At 41.1% G+C, this 17,830-nt stretch overlaps 1 protein-coding gene across 11 annotated transcripts in view; it reads right to left on the bottom strand.

Moving 5' to 3' along the window:
- si:dkey-247m21.3 (5-hydroxytryptamine receptor 4) overlaps positions 1-17,830 on the bottom strand; it is a 41,507-nt gene extending 23,677 nt beyond the window's left edge. For 2 of the 11 annotated variants that reach the window (XM_029445486.1, XM_029445496.1), the window contains exons 1-5: positions 5,851-5,907; positions 1,971-2,100; positions 1,556-1,637; positions 1,227-1,397; positions 246-446 (exon numbers count right to left, since the gene is read on the bottom strand). In XM_029445486.1, coding sequence (XP_029301346.1) covers positions 246-446; positions 1,227-1,397; positions 1,556-1,578 — 395 coding nt within the window. In that variant the 5' untranslated portion in view covers positions 1,579-1,637; positions 1,971-2,100; positions 5,851-5,907. Of the gene's footprint in view, positions 1-245; positions 447-1,226; positions 1,398-1,555; positions 1,638-1,924; positions 2,101-4,986; positions 5,273-5,822; positions 5,910-17,719 lie in introns of those variants that run through there. The other 9 variants (XM_029445489.1, XM_029445488.1, XM_029445490.1 and 6 more) reach the window with 9 other exon arrangements.

Here is a 17,830-nt window from a genome sequence, read left to right on the forward strand (position 1 = left end):
TGCTTGTTGTTGTAATACTAATGTTGGCCACAAGAGGCTGAAGTGCACCACTACCCCATGTTCTAAATAGGACTAAAAGCATTTGCCCCTCAGGGCTTCCGTACAACCAAACACCAATTTTATGTATTTTACTTGACTTTTTACTGCATTTATTTGGAGGAGTCTGAGAAGTGCTTCTACTTTCATTACTGGTTCTCAAACCCACCCCTAACATCTCTCTCACACACGCACAAACACTCACAAACCTGTCCAGTGCAATGCAGCAGAGGTGCAGGATAGACGCTGTAGTCAACAATACGTCCAGAGACGTTCGGACCAGGCAGAAGATCTCTCCGTATCGCCACTGGCCGGTGGTCAGCTCGATCGCAGCGAATGGCATCACCAGCAACGCAACCAGCAAGTCAGCAAACGCCAGCGACACAATGAAGTAGTTTGTCTTCTTCTTTCTGAGAGGAAAGTAGGGGGAGACAAGAAACAAGTCAGCATCATAGACTTATCCACAAAAGTTTGAAGTACGTCGTACTGTACCATCATCTCTAACCTGTAATGGTGCTGCCGCTCAATTTGCCAGCTGTCAGTGTGATTTTACAGGAATATCGAAGTGACTGGCATGTGTCCTGCTTATTTCATTCATAAAAGAAAACTGTCTGATATCTAATGGTTTGTAGGATTTGAAGGAAACAATGTATTGAATGCCTTTACAAAACATTGGGATGTATTGATCAAAATGTTCACTTGAAATGCAGAGTTTTTTGTAGGTTGACTTGGATTTTAGGCAAGTCATGAAATGTCACAGATACCAGTCTACCTGTCTAGACAGCAATGGTGTTTCAGGACAGGATTTCTGTAATGTGAGTGCTTTGACATTTGATGAGTTTTCTCCAAAGCATGTGGAATTTTTGAACACCACTTCCCAGAGTAAAGTATAAGTTAACAGTACAAATAGCAGGAATCAAATGCCCTGGCTTTGTCTCGTTGTCTTTGTCACATCTGACTTTGACTTCATTGACAGTTTGACATCTTTTTCGATCAATTCTTTATCTCACAGCTATTGAAAGACATGAAATGTGCATGAGGTAGGTATTCCATGGCATAGACACCTTTATTATTTGTATTCATGTTGCAGGGGAAACTTTGAAGATGGGTGTGTTTTCTGCAGATAGACCCTTTTAGTTTCAATGGGACCACTGATGCTGGTCCAGCATTGAAGAAAAAAACAGGCTCACCGTAGATGTCTGTCCTTGCAGAGTGCCACCATGACTAGCAGGTTGCCAAACACTGTCATTATGATAATAATGGAGAGAAAGATGGTGAGAATAATCGTCTCCAGTGAGCTCAGGAATTCCTGCTGCTGTTCCTGCTGCTGTTGTCCTGTGTTTATTAGGTCATCCAACAAACTGCACAAATACAAAAACAAACAAACAAAGGTATCATTTTGAGAGAGATTGGGGGGGTGACATGCAAGGGATGTCACTGTATGTTTAGACTGAAATTCTTTCGTTTGTTATTTTTATTTTTATGAATGTAACAGAATTTATTTGAATTTATGACTTACTATCGAGGTGATGCTGTGTCCATCACTGGTCATCTGCATTGAGGTCAGCAGAGGACAGTCCTCATCACCCCATGCTAAGGGCCTGTTGACACACAGACACACACACACACACACACACACACACACACACACACACTCATGATGTAATAGTCCTGGCTCTCGCAGTATGTCTGCATTTTTCTGAAAATAGTAGCCAGCTTGCGTGTACAGACAGGCTGCTGGATTTAGTTTTGTTTGTCTATCTTGTCAAAAATGTCAAAAAACGCAAATAAGAATCTGTAAGTGTGTAATATAAGACAAACAGGCAGCAGCAGTCTCTGCCAGATACCATTAGCATACTAGTTTGTCTTTGTAAGGCAGCAGTAATACCATGCATTAGTGAGCACCACAAGGGAAATGTTCCTGTATTACTCCCCTGTCCAGGGAGGTCAAAGGTCAGATATCAGCTCCTGAACAGCACCTCTGAGGCTAGTAAGGATTCATCAGCAGATCCTGGTTCTCCCTGTGGAAGGACAGCCTGCCTGACCCTGCTGCCCTTATTTAACCTGGTAAATAAAATAAACATATTGTAATGACCAACGACAGCCTGAGGTAATGAGATGACAATTACTTTACAAACACTTGAGGGAGGTTTAGGCATTGACTCTGCGTTGACCCTGTTTAATTTTATTTTTAATGTCAGATCAATAACTTCTGATTCAGATCAGTATACGGCTTGCTATGTTTTGGCAATTTACAGCTCTCTAATTAAGTCCAAGGACATCAGTCGACGCTCCGGAAATCAACCCTAAAGGAACAATGATGTCTTTTTCAAGCAAAATATGAACTTAAAGTGCCCTTGTCGATCTTTTTTCCTGTGTGGACTGACTGCTTTTTTTCCCTATTTACACAATAAAGATGCAGTGCAAGCGGCTCTGTAAGGATAGACTTAGGCACGGCGTTGCAGGTATATAGTTTACTAACATATTTTAGAGTATTAGCACTCACTAATTAGCACTAAACTTCTGAATCTTGGAGGATCTTCTACCACACTGTGAGAATATTGTTTCACTGAGTGAGTTTTCACTAAGTTAAAGTGTGTAGCTTTTTAATAGGTTGTCTGCTAAAGTGTACTTTGTTTTGAAGTCTTGACTGCTGAATCAGTTTCATTGTAAGCAATCAGTGGACTGATTACAGTGGGTGTGGCTAACACAGCTGTAGCCACCTAGGTAATTAAGTCTTAATTTAAGAAGAGACAGTTGTTGGCGCGGCAGCCTCATTGGACGAAGACTTGGAGGACAAAGACAAAGGAGTCTTTCGCAGGAGGATAAGTATCTCTGTTTGCTTGCTCTTCCCTCCTTATTCAAATGTGTATATTTTCCATTCCCGTTCATGTCTCTTCTTGTAGATATTACAGGCCTCGCACATGTTCGCAACACCACCGCAACCTCTCTGCTTTTGTATATCCCACCCGCTCCTCTCAGACCCCCTCTCCCAAACTAACCAACCTATCTCTCCGAAAACTGTACCCCTCCGCCGTAACCTCTGCTCCCTCTCTCCCTCTTCTCTTGCCTCAGCTGTCCTCTCGGCCCTTCCTTCTCCTGACTCCTTCTCACTCATGCTTGCCAACTCTGCCACAGACACTCTCCTCTCTACTCTGGAATCCCTCTGTCCTCTCACTCTGCAGCAGGTTCACCAGACCCTCCAGCTCCCTGGTTGGCGTACTAACAGAGCCATCCTACGGGGAGCTGAAAGAAAATGGCTGAAATCAAAACACCCTCACAACCTACTTACCTTTAAAACTCTTCTCTCCTCTTTCTCTTCTATTTCAGAAGCGAAAAGCACTTTCTTCCAACAAAAAATTCAATCCTCTTTCTCCAATCCCAAAAAACTTTTCTCTATCTTCTTCACCCTCCTTGACCCTCCCAGTCCCCCACCTCCTTCTTCCCTCCTACCGTCCCACTTTGTCAACTACTTTGTAAAAAAGATAGATGACATACGCTCTTTATTTTCCGACTTGCCGACCAACATCATTTGTTCACCATCCACATCACTTCCCCCCACTCTAACTTCTTTCTCCACTCTCTCTTCGAATAAGTTCTATCTCTCATTATCTCTGCCCGTCCTACCACCTGCCCTCTGGACCCTATCCCCTCTTACCTTCTCCAGTCTATTGCTCCTAACCTCCTTCCTTTTATCACCCATCATCAACACCTCCTTAACATCTGGTTGCTTTCCTAACAATCTTAAGGAGGCAAGAGTGAGCCCTCTCTTAAAGAAACCCTCACTCGATCTTTCTGAAGTCAACAACTACAGACCTGTCTCTCTTCTTTCTTTTCTTTCCAAAACACTTGAGCGTGCAGTCTTTAATCAACTCTCGTCTTACCTTCACCAGAACAACCTTCTTGATCCGCACCAATCTGGTTTCAAGGCGGGCCACTCAACTGAGACTGCCCTCCTCGCTGTCACTGAGGAACTCCACGCTGCTAGAGCATTCTCCCTCTCATCTGTTGTCATCCTTCTGGACCTTTCTGCTGCGTTTGACACAGTGAACCACCAGATCCTCCTCCACACCCTCCAAGAACTGGGAGTCTCAGGCTCTGCTCTCTCCCTGCTCGCATCCTACCTAAAGGATCGCACATACAGGGTAACTTGGAGAGGGCCTCTGTCGGACCCCAGTCAACTCACCACCGGGGTACCTCAGGGATCTGTCCTGGGGCCTCTACTCTTTTCACTGTACACCAACTCAATAGGCTCTGTCATTCACTCTCACGGTTTCTCCTACCACAGCTACGCAGATGACACTTAGATGAAACTGATTCTGTCTTTTCCCAGATCTGAAACCCAGGTGGAGGCACGGATCTCGGCTTGTCTGGCTGATATCTCTCGGTGGATGGCCGCACATCACTTGAAACTCAACCTTGACAAGACCAAGCTCCTTTTCCTTCCAGGTAAGGGCTCTCCCATCCAAGACTGGTCTTCAATCTCACTTATACGATTGTACCTATTTGAAGTTATTGTACTTACAAGATTCTTGCTGTTCGGAGTTGTATCTCCATGATTGTTTGCACTTTTTGTACGTCGCTTTGGACCAATTCGTCAGCTAAATGAACTGTAATGTAATGTAAACACAAACTACAGCTGAGGCTGATGGGAATGTCAGTGTTCGTTTACAGGTATTTCATCCTTAACCAAAGTATTGGACAAATACAAACGTTGACCCAATAATGGTGCTAGATGACAAATTAGGGGATCAAAGCTTATAAAGCTACTCCTCTGGGGACCATGAATGTATGTACCAAATTCCACGGAAATCTATTTACGATATCTATCGACTAGTTGTTGAGATATTCTTGTCTGCACCAAAGTGGTGGACCGACTGACAGACATAGATTTATCATAAAATATACAAAATGTTTTACACCAATGCAAGACATACAGTATATACATACCGTATCTCTCAATGTTTACAATAACTGGGAGGAGTTTGTTCAAGTGTGAGGTTGAAAATAGCTGGAGTCATGCTCTGAGCCATTTCATAGCACGTATCTGCTCTTGAGGAACAGCAGACACCTGTCATCGGTACAGCTGTAGATGCCTTATCAGCTTTAAGCACCTATTACAACATCTGCTGCGTCTCTGCCTTTTTATGATGGCCGTCAAGTCTTATCGCGCTCGAGGGTCAATATCATCTGACAGACGGGGACAGCCAGCAATCCTGTCAACAACTCCGACTTCCTGCAGGAAGATCACTGATTACAGTTGGTCACGTCTGCCTATCGTTTAGTCCAGTAATTCTCAATTCTCTCACTCGGAGTGCGCAGAACTCCACCACCATCATGCAATGTTAACAAAACTAACGCTGGTAGTGGACGCTGGCAGTAGACTATATTAATTTATAGTCATAACCCGTAAACTACAACCAACAACCTGCCGATTGCACAGGACAAAGTTGTAAAACATGAACACCACATGCTGCTGTTAAAAGTTTGTGAGCAAGCAGAGAAGTTGAAATAGAAAGTTTAAAGTTCAGCACTTCAAGAGACAGCAGCACAAATGCAACCCGACAAAATGTATCAAAAGAAATAAACTAAACACATCCCTAAATATCTACAATTCCATGATGTCTAGTATTGAAGGATTTTGTAACGCTATGCAGTAACTATCATTAATAGTGCTAAACAACATTCACTTTATGGAAATCTGTCACGACCTTCGACAAAAGGAAGGAAGAATCAAACGCACGATGCCAGAAACAAATGTAAAGTGCAAAAAAACAATACTTTACTTCAAAAATTGGATAATCAAACGCAAACCTCTTAGACAAATAATAATTATTGATACACAGGGTACTTGCACATGATATAACCAGACAAACTGGCGCAAGTCAAGGGGAGACAGGACAATTTATACAAGAGGTCAAGGGGAGACAGGACAATTTATACAAGAGGTCAGTGGGAACAGGTGGAAGCAATCAGGGGCGGGGCAGATGCTGACGATGGTGGGAAACCACACAAAGACAGGAAGTAAAGTGATCTGGATTGAGAAACAAGAGGTAGGTACAAAATAAAACAGGAAGTGACTGACAATACAACAAGAAAACCTCAACAAATTTGACGAGACATGAGAAAATCCATTCAAATAAACACATTTATTTGACTTGTGAGGGATTCCTCCTCGTGAAATGTCTTGTAATATGTGACCCCCCCTGTTGATGATCATGTAATGTGAAACAACTTCAAGATATCCCATTATAAGACAGACAGTCGTGTAATGTGATCAGTACAGCAATCTAAAGACTTCAAGAGTCGTATAGTGTGCAGGTGTCATAACATGAAGCACACTGAGGCCTTTCGGGGCCCTGACCCCTTCTGCACCTGGCCCCTGAACCTGCATCCATGAATAGGACTCAAAAAACAGAGTAAATATAATTAAATGTCAAGTTGCTGCAGGAATAATTTGCCTCAACAATGTTGCACAGATTGGATGTTGTTCAGCTTTGCATTAGAACAACACAATGACTGATTACTGTTTGCATCTCAAATGGTCCGTAGAGGAAACTGTAATAAGCATTATCCTCTCGCACACACTCACACAGAAACCATTACAAGACAACCAAACTAACACTGCCCACCCTCGTACTCGTTGCTCACTCCGTTACTCACACATCAGAATCTAAGGAATGAGAAAATATTTGCTAAATGTGAATTTCAACGATAGGAAGAAAAGAAGAGAGAGAGTGAGAGTGAGTAAGAAGGGCGAGGAGCCGTATTTCTGACAGGTTGCTGCAGTTCTCCTGTGTGATGTGCGTCCAGGGAGGCGTGTTTTCACAGCTCACCGTGTCTATTTCACATCAGACTGACACAGAGTTGAACAGAACAGAATGAAATTTGCAGAGCAGGGAGCAAGAAGAGACTGGGTTTTGTTTTAATGTCTTGTATATCCCACAGTTGTTATCATTGTCAGTATTACTAATCAAAAGTTTCTCACCATAAAACCACAAATCTGAAACTTGGTGGCACTGAAGGAAAAGTCAGCAAATCATCAAAACCATTCCTCTGGGCACCATGGATGTTTTTGCAAAATGTAGAACTGATCCCTCAAATTGGTGTTGAAATATTTCACTGAATAAATGAAAACTTTGACCTGCTGTTGACCAAAGTGGTGAACCAACCAACTGACAGGCCGTTTCTCACAGGTAGAGCTGCTGCCGGGGCATCTGCCTTCACTTTTAAAAAACGTCATGCAACAGATCAGCAATATAAACATTATCAAGTCAAGATTAACGAAGGCTCAGACCTCTGTGAAGGCTGTTTCCGTAACAGAAAAATAATTTCTGTATCCGCTCCGTGATTTGGATCCGATTCAAAATGTAATGGGTTCTTCCTTGGGCCCTTCCACAAAGGGTGTGTGGAAATCAGGTCAGTATTTGTTACCGTAATCCTGCTGACAAACAGACAAACCAACAAACCTGACATAAAACATAACCTCCCTGGTGGAGGTAATAATAACAAAGGAGATCAGTTCAAGTCCAGGTCAAGGCATTAATCTTCATTTATTTATAACATATAGTTGAAAAGCAATACTAAGTAAGATGGAGGGATGGATGTGGACTGAGATTGACTAACAAAAACAAGCAGGCAGACAGATGATGTAGGAGGACTGACTGACTCATCTGATGTGAGCTGTAATAAGATGCTCACTCTCCGTCTGGGAAACTTTCTGATCTGCTGGGCTGCACAAACTGCCCACCTGATGCACGTCTGAAAACATGACTCTACTTGACGGAGGGCAAAGTTTATATTCATGTCACACACATCCCTGGGAAGATGTATTGTTCTCCAGGTGCTAACACATCATAATCACATTAGCCTCGCCTCCAACAGCTACCATGTGACCCAATGTCGGTGACAACAGGTCAGGACTGTTTTATCAACCTCCGACTCTCAAGAGGTGTACTATGAGGTCAGTGAGATGTCCTTAAGATACTCAAATACATGTATTTCTTTACTACCACTTGGATACTTAAACTTGGACCCATCCTTTGCTATTTTTACTTTTCCATCAGGATTTCAGCTTGAGATAACCTTTTGACTGATTTGACCCATTTAAATCCTCTTCTGTAACTTTTTTCAATCCCTTTCTGTCATTGCATTTAGGACTCTGTGAGAAATGTGACTTACAAAAGAAATGGTTATTGCACTTTATGCAACACACAAATCACAAGCGCAATTTCACACTACATAACAATGATTTTCCAGCAGGTGTTCAGAAATCTAAACAAGATGTGCTGGCTGCCTGACAATGTGCCCACAAGCGTGTGCGCATAAAATTAGCTATGTATCAAAAGTCTAAAACTTGCCAATCTCCTTAATTTGATTAATCAGTGTGTTGTGACCATTGTATCACTGATAACCCAACAAATTCAGCAAATGAAAAGCTCTTTAACTCTCCAGTCACTTGTTTTCGTGTCAGGTGGGAAGTAAATACTTCTCACATAATCTCACACCTCAGATTGTGAGAGGGCTAAACCGTGTGTGTGTGTGTGTGTGTGTGTGTGTGTGTGTGTGTGTGTGTGTGTGTGTGTGTGTGTGTGTGTGTGCTCACATTATTTTTGTTTGTATGTGGAGGAGGAGTCTCTGGTCCTGTTACCAAGGAGACTGAGAGGTATCATGCTCTGCAGACTCTCCTTCTGTAATTTTAAATGTTTGATTAAGGAAGGTTGGCTATTGAACAAACTGCTGCTGGGGCAAATGCTCTCACCTGAGGCGGTGCTATAAAGTGTGTGTAGCGTCTGTTAAGTAGCTGCTGATCAGTGTTGACCAAAGAAGTGAATTGATCCTACTCGCCTGTGAAGCCACGGCTTATTCCTCTGTGCCACAGATTTTGGATGTGGTCAAAAAACGTATTTAAAACACCTCAATGAGCCAGACTGTTGCACTGCGTGACATGTTCCTTCATTACCATGGACATGGGCACTGTCATTTATTTTGAGTCAATCCGAAATTCACCGTCTCGGTGTCGTAAATACTCAGTAGAGCACCAAATGTGTTCTGTATTAATCCAACAGTGAAAATAGTCCCCAACAATTTTAAGAGATTTAGATTCATGACAGGTTTTTAAATATTCGTCAGTAGGAACCAATGGACTTTGGGTCGAGTGCCGGAGGATAGGGAAGTTGGTAAGTATTAAGAAACAAACTAACACAGTGTTGGTTTTGGTCTTTTTAATGGGATTAATTGATAATAACACATTTAATAATCAGTTTCCATTATGACTAAATTCACAAGGATTATTATGTTTTCTACTTCTTTGTCTACTTTCCCAGAATCTGTACACTTCCGGTTCATTTGGTGATTTTCACATGTGTAGTACATGCATGCAGTTTGTGCAGGCAAGACACTGTGAGTGTATAAAGTGGTCTCTTCTACAGAGAATATCACACTTAATGATGCCACTCTTTTCAGTCAGAAAATCAGTCATCAATATGTTTCTTTAAACATTTAAGGAGGACTTTAACTTTAAAATTGAATATCACCAGTCTTCTACAATTCAGTGAAAACAGAATCTGATTTTAAAACTTCAGAAACTTTTAAGATGACAAATATATTTTGCCACTATGTTTTACAGCTGCATAACTTAAAGAGTGCAAAACAGAAAGCAGAACCCCTGTCAATGATCAGCCAAAAGCAAAAAACATCATCCGGTCTTCAACGCACACACGCACACACACACACACACGCACACGCACACACATAAACACACACGCACTGAGCTAAGGAGTTTTGATTCTACAATATTAAATGTTAAGGAAACAGCAGGAAACAGAGGAACTGGAGAAAAAACAAACAAGTAAAGTTTGCTCAAGAACCAATTGGTTTGGGACACCATTCAAAACCATGAAATAACTCCCAACCACCATCAACAGCAGCCACCACACCAACACAGAAACACTTTTCTCTGGTCGGGTTGGAAAGGCCTCTTCGATAAAACCATGTAACACTAAACTCTCGACTGCAACCAATACACATTACATTCTTAAATCTGTGGTGGAAAGAGCATTTAGAGGCCACTGAACATCACTAAAACTCTCTGTGGAAAAACAATTTTAAGTGGTAATCTCTCAGATCCTTGGGGGGTTTTGTCTCCATCTTTGTTGCTCAGCACTTGTTCATGTTGCTGTACTTTATTCACTGCAATGCCTAGGGGTCACCTGTCAATCCAATGAATGTTTTCTGTTTTTGGTTTCTCTGATGATACAGTTCTATAGATGATGTTTTTTTCTCTATCTGTGTAGGCCATAGACTAGAAGTAGATGTAGTCACAGTGGCCCATTGGTTTGTGGACTACATTTTGGCCGTCGACATCTTGGTTTTTGAACATCATGTTGTATTGAAGAAGACGTGAAACTAGCGATTGAGAACATAAACTTGTCAGAAAAATGTTTTCTGAGGTAAAAAATCAAGTTAGAAGTAGAAGATATAATAATACTTTAAGCTACTTGCTACTAAAAAATGACTTGCATTACTGCGACGTGTGACAAAGTAATGCCTTACTATACGCCGTAGTTCAGAAAAGAGATACCAGAGCAAATGTATCTATAAGTGGAGGAGAAGAGGACGTTTCAGCCATGACAGCAGCGTACCTTGAACTCACAACCTTCTGGGCCATCAGCCTGGAATAGTTGCTGTAATGACAGATCCTGTTGGACAAAGTCTGCTGAGAATAAACTCATTATCTCAAACCAAGTTCTAATGTAGGGGAAAAAAGGATTGGAGACAAAATACATGACAACTTCTGCTCCACTTGCTGGCTTTTTGTTCAGTCCACATAAACTCTGTAGATGTGGTATGTGATGTGCAAACAGGACGGTTAATCTGGTGGGGGTTCTCTTTTTTTTATAAACTACTAGTCTCCAACATCTGGAGGCATTTTTTTCCAGTTTAAAAACCATATTTGGCAGCTAAAATAAATTGACATAATCTTTGGAACATCCATTAAAAAGTCAAAGTCAGAAGAAGCACTTGTGAGACAATTCCTGCTTCTTAAAGACTAATATCACTAATAGGACTGAGGATATTAATACTAATGATAAGCTTTTGTTGATTCTTTATAAAATTGTTTACCGTTTTAAGCACTGGAACAAAATTGTTCTAAATTTTGAAATCATCTGCAATCCTTTTCTGCGTGTTAACATGACTGCATCTGATTGTAGGCCTACTGTACATAATTGGCTTAATATGGAGCACAGGAAGAGTAGTTGTTGCCATGGTAACAACTAAAGGGGATCCAAACAAACAACAAAAAGCAACGACTCAACATTTTGTCTGTGCAGCAAAATGACTCACACGACCTCAAATCAATGTCACCTGCAATTACTGAATATTCACGAACCCTTCATTTGTCCTCATTTCGAAGAGGTGCTGACTTTTCCATGCGCTCACAGGGATGCACTAAATCCCACACTAGCCTGCTGCACGCATGGCTGGAGTAAGATGCAACTGTGAGCGGGTGGAGCGTGTGCTCTGAATAAAGCTGTGTGGGTGAGGGTAATGGGCTGTGAGTGGGTAATTGAGCACGCCGGGCGAGTCACAATAAGGGTGCTAGCTCCCTGGATGAAGGGGGTAAACGCAGAATGACTGCGTAATAAAGTGAATAACACACAAACATCTGCACAAACGCGAAAGATAGGCAGGCTGTGGAAATAAAACCTCTACCCGTGGCCGTCGCCCACTGTGTGCCTCCCTATGGGTTTAGTTAGGACTGATCAGTTTTCCACTTTCTCATAGCACCACTGTCCACATCAATATCTTTCTATATACGTGCTGCCGGGAAATAATGCTTAGAATACGTTCAAGGAAGCAATTACATGCCCAGAAAGATTTAACGGCAAATCAAACAATATGATTAATAAAAGCAACAACTGTTAAAAATGTTGTCAGTCCCTCTTCATTCATCTTTTTCAGATGTATCATGACTAACTCGAAGATTTGCACGGCAAACTTTCTAACATACACAGTTCCGATTATTCAAGAAAACTCCTACGAGCACATAAAATGCTACTCTTGATTGAAGTTGTGTCCAGTAAAGAGATGGACGTGCAACAAACTCACAGTAAAACGATCTCATTCAAGCCAAAGAGAAGAAATATCTTCCTTGTTCCACTAGAAAAGAATCATTTCCCTGTCTTTCTTTTATCTGCTTCCTTCATTAAGTAACTTGCAGCAGAAAACAATGATTCAGGAACTTCCAGCGCAGCCTGGAATGTAATTCTAGCAGATAAACATACTGACAGCTACACCACTGTGTGAGGCTGGCAGCCGAAGTGTAGGCTTCACTTCTGCCCACAAAAACAGCTGATTATTATCTGCGTTAGATAACTGCAACTGATCTTTGTCTTTGTTCATTGTTATGTGTGATGCTTTTGGCATGTATAGACCACTGGGTAACCCAGTCTATGCTCATCCACGGGGAAACAACTGGAGAATGACAGATGACCGTCAGTAGACAAGCAAGTTGCTTGCAGATTTCCTGGGGTTCAGTGAAGCACAATTTCAGAAGGTCGGCAGAATGCCTGACGCTTATTGACCATTAGGCAGTTGTTCACCTTATGAATTTTCACTTCTTGACGACTCACTGTTTTTTATTAGTCCAGTGGGAAACCCCTGTTCACTAAGCTGGTACAATACATGCATTTTTCCGAATCAATTAGTCAACAGCAGGGGCACTCGGAGAGCGCAGACCTCCGGCAAGGAGCAGAAATGTAATGGTTTCTTCCTTAGTCCATGCTACACGCTTCCACCAAACTGGAGCAGTTGTTGTTTTCTGACAAACAGGAACCAAACCAAAAACATAACCTCCTTGACAGAGATCATTTATACTGTCAGCATTACCTTGTATCACTTTTTTAAGCGTAAAAGTGACTGCATGTATTTTGCCAGGCTATTAAACAACATTACGTTTCGCAAGAAAAGTTATAACAATCCCACATTCCTCTACACCAGGGCAGAGCAGTAGCCCACTTGTTGAGCTCTCTTAGTGCTTGTTCAGGTGAAGGTGTAGTGTGTGTGTTGCAGTGGGTGGAGTTAAGAGTCAGTCATCAGTTGGTTTTTCATACTATACAAAGATAAATAAATAAAGGCTCCAATGTAAAGAAAGATCTGGCTAATTATCCCTTAAGAAAAAGTATTTCCATACTGTAGGACCAAAACAAAGAGCTTACATCAATGTTGACAACTCTGTGTTGAATGTACTGCTGCGATAACTTATCTCTGATAACCGAGAGGCAAAAGGTATAGACGGATATGTTGCTTTGGGTGAGGTGACATTGATAATGAATAAGGCTCTCTAGGCCTGGGAATCAGGCTAATGAGTTGGCGTTGGTACAGACGGCCTAAAATTAGCCTGAAGGCAGTGGCTGCCTCCTTAATGTCTACAGGGAGTGGCTAATAAGGACAGGCGCTAGCAGGGACAAGAAGTTAACTCATTCTGGTCAACGCAAAGACCAGGGCTGATCCCCCCCAAAATCACTGTTTCCTGTGACTAATATACTGTTTTACCTTCATCTGCTGGGGGCAGGTTACTTGAGTACATTCACTGTCTCTCAACACCAGTTTGTTTCACCTGCCTGATTCATTAACAGATGCTCATACCTGGGAAGAGGCCAGGGCTATCAGTGTGCTTATGGCTGCCGGCCAGTGTTGGAATTGTGTCTTCTTGCTTAGGAGTGCATATTTTCTCCTATTATAATCAAAATCAGATTTACATTTTTATCCAGGCTCAACTTTGTATGCATTAAATGGTCTAATAATGGCTGGTCACCATGTCTTTTCACAATGTGCCTTTGATTTATTGTCCCTTTCCCAGAAGTTACACAATAAAGGATTTATAAGCAGTTATTCTCAATGCTGAAGTGTGTTTGAAGGATTACACGATGTGGACTCCATGCGATATGTTTTGGACATGTGGACAAGCCATAAAATGTTGGCAAGCTAATTCTGGTTTGGACAAGATTCACAGAAAATAGGAGACATGTCAAGGGAAAGCAATGATGGTGATTTATTACACGGGAGCGGATTTTTAACAATAACCCAGGGAATTGGTATTGCCTGACACCACTACATCAGCCTTGTTTCTAAAACACCACAACCAGCAAAGACACATTTTGTTATGTGTGGTTATCTAACATGTTGATGCTGTGCTCTCAGAGTAAAGAAGGTGTACCTCACTGAGACTGACAAACACAACTTTTGAGTAAATTAGTGTTAGGCAGTCTTAGCGTAGGTTACTTGTGGTAGAGGTTCTCATGAGATGTTTCCTTCACTTGCCACCGGACTTCTACACTAGAATACTACAATATTCGACTCTCAATCTACTCCCTGGGTAGCAAAGGAGAGTAAACCCGTTGAAAGGCCACAGGGGCCCATTGTTGATCTCATGCTTTCAAAATATGGCCCTGACAGTTTAAAATATTTACAAGAATGGTGTGATGAATGTGATTTCCCGGCAGGAGGGTCGTTAAGTACGGCACAGATCGGGAAACTAGGCATGATTTCCAATGTTATTTTATACTATTTTAATTCGGCTATTTTTTATAATGCTACTTCAGACTCATTTACATCAACACTGTGATTATTGTACTGTAAACGCTCTTATTCTGTCTAATTTTTATGTTTTTGCTGTGAAGCACTTTGGGCTGCAATTCTTGTATGAAAGGTGCTATACAAATAAAGCTTATTATTATTATTATTATTATTATTATTATTATTATTATTATTATTATTATTATTACTCCTACTTATGCTCTTTTCACAACTTTTCTCAGAATTAAAAATCGCTTCCTCCCTTTGTTGATCCCTCTCTTTATCTCTTTCTGTCGCGCACAAACAAACACTTGCTTGTGCAGTGTAAACAGTGCAATCTACAGTATCAGTAGCAGTTATCATAATGTTATTGCAGTGCTATTATGCAATGTTTACAGTCAATTAAAAGCCTAATCAACTCAAAAGCTGCCAAATATACACAAGCAGCAGCCGCATATGCATTTGCATTAATAGATGCCGTGTGTGTGTGTGTGTGTGTGTGTGTGTGTGTGTGTGTGTGTGTGTGTGTGTGTGTGTGTGTGTGTGTGTGTGTGTGTGTGTGTGGATACAGTAATGAGTGTGTGTGGTAATAAACTATACTGTAATAAAGTAACAAGGGTGTAGAAATTGCAGCACATCAGCGCTGAAATGTCAGCAATCAGTTGACCTGTGTTCGGTATAATTGAACAACAGCAGACCTTTTCAGGAGTCCAGACAGCCGGCAAACATTATTTGAGCAGTTGACGTGAAACAAACTCTTACTGATCTTTCCATGGAAGTCTCAGCAGGACAACAGACCCAGCAATGATGCCCCTGGTCTTTTTGTATCCATGGCTGACGCAAGAGACCCTAATTCACGCCTTTGTATCATCCAGACTATTCAGTATGCTGCAGCTAGAATCTTAACTAGAACATTTCATCACATTACACCGGTTTTAGCTTCCTTTCATTGGCTCCCTGTACAGGTCATGCCAGGTGCTTTTGATGACCTACACATTTCTACATGGGCATGCATCTATAGGGCTGGGTGTCACGGTACTTGAAACCCTTATGGTATCGACCGAATTAACCCATACCAAGAAGAATCGAAACTTCTCCTTTTTATACCAAGATCTAGAACAAAAAGACTCTTTGTATTGTCTTGCTCACCGCAAATCACTGCAAGCGATCTTCCATTTATTGCGACGGGTGATTGTCCCACTTCCACGGCAGCTACAACCCATACAGTGCGCGTAATCTTTTTTCAACACTTGTAATGAGAGTGGTGGCATTTTCGGTCTAAGCCTCAATGTTCTGCCGATGAGTATATTGTACACTTCTGAGAGCCACTGCATCTCAGAAACCTCTCTCTCTTTTATCTCTGGCTTCTCAGTGCTGGACCATCGGCCTCTCTCTCTCTCTCTCTCTCTCTCTCTCTCTCTGTCTGTGCTTGTTTCATTCTCTTATCTGTGTGAATGACGTGCTTCAGTTTTGCTTCTTGTGTGTTTTTGCAGACTGATCTCTTTCCTGGTTACAAGGCGGAAGGGGAGCTCGTGGGGTTTAGGTTATATTTGTTTGCCGACACTTGGAAGCTGCTTGATATACTCCAAGACTTTTGTCATTTGTCTAAACTGTAATTTTATTATGCTGTTCAACTGACGTTTATTGCACATTCTTCGTCCTGGATGAAGGAAACCCCTCCTCAGTTGGTTTTCCTGAGGTTTCTTTTTTTGTCCCCCATTAAAAGGTGTTTTTTCGGGGGGAGATTTTCCGTATCGGTGCCGTATGCTGTACAGATTGTAAAGCATTTTAAGGCAAATTTTTGATGTGTGATATTGGGCTGTATAAACAAAATTTCCTCTTCTTGAACCCGATTTTCTCACCAATTACATTACATCTACTGTATGTTTACCCATCCATATTCTCAGATGGACACACCTCTCATAAAACAAGTGATAAGACCTGAAGTTCAACTTAAGTTCAGAGGTGGACAAAGTACTCAGACCTTTTACTTATGTAGAAGTAGTAATACCCTAGTGTACAAATACTACTGTACAAGTAAAAGTCCTGCATTCAAATCTTTATTTAAGTAAAAGTACAAAAGTATTTGCATGCAAAGATATATATTATATTAGCTGGTGAATTTCTGCGATCAATAAAGTTTTATCTTAACCTATAATAATACATATGAAAAACTTTCAAATTTCAAGAACACAATATGTCTTTATGCAAAGTTCTCTGCTTGTAGCCCAATTATTTCTGCTCCTGTACATCAATTAACGTTCTCTCCCTTAAAGCTATAGCCTCAATGTATTTACGCCTTTAACATTTCAAGAATATTCACTATATATCTGTCTGTTTAAAAGTCTTGGCGCTTAAAGAAAATAACAAATATTAGCACTACAAGTGGTGAAATCAGGGACATCACTTCATTTTGAAAGATAAATTCATACTAATCATATAAAACTAATGTGCAGGTAGTGTCCTCTTTGAGGGAAAAACCTATCAAATCAAATGTAGCTCATATATATAAATGACAATACATTAAACTTTATGACAAATAGTATAGTAATTATCTATGAATTGAATCAAACAGTAAATTAAGTGTATTACATGCATTATCAAATAACCTGCTGCCACATCATGATATCATAGCAATTTATATGTGTTAGTTTGTTGGTTTGCTTGTAAACATGTAACATGATGTATATCATGTATGTTATAGTACAACATGTTAAGAGATGTATGTCTTGCATTTCTGTAGTTTAAGATTAATTGGCTCGGCTGATGTTTACACATGTGTTCTTATTAAATGTGTTTTTAATTTGATGTCTGGTCTTGATGTAGTACTTTTCCTTTCTCCAAGACAAGTTTCTCCCGTGGGAGACAATAAAGTAACCTTGATAAATACATGTGACAATGCCGACGCACCGAACTCTCTTACAAGCAAGTAATCCGATGCAAACAGTCAATTTAAATGTTCTGTGAATTCTTATTATCTGGACAGTAGTGCTGTATTCCTCGACACAGCAAAACACGACTCGATAACATCCTACACATTTGAACCCCTCGTATAAACTTTGCTTCTAACTTTTTTTTCAAACCATTAATTGAACCTGCTCACCTGCGCCGGGCTCCTCGCCTCCCTGACTCCGGTCCAGGAGCTCCAGTGCGTGCTGGTGGCTCTCTTATTCCCACAGAGAAGAGGGAAACAAACCAAAACTGTCGCGTACCC

The sequence above is a fragment of the Cottoperca gobio genome, chromosome 12, assembly GCF_900634415.1.
Source record: "Cottoperca gobio chromosome 12, fCotGob3.1, whole genome shotgun sequence".
NCBI lineage: Eukaryota > Metazoa > Chordata > Actinopteri > Perciformes > Bovichtidae > Cottoperca > Cottoperca gobio.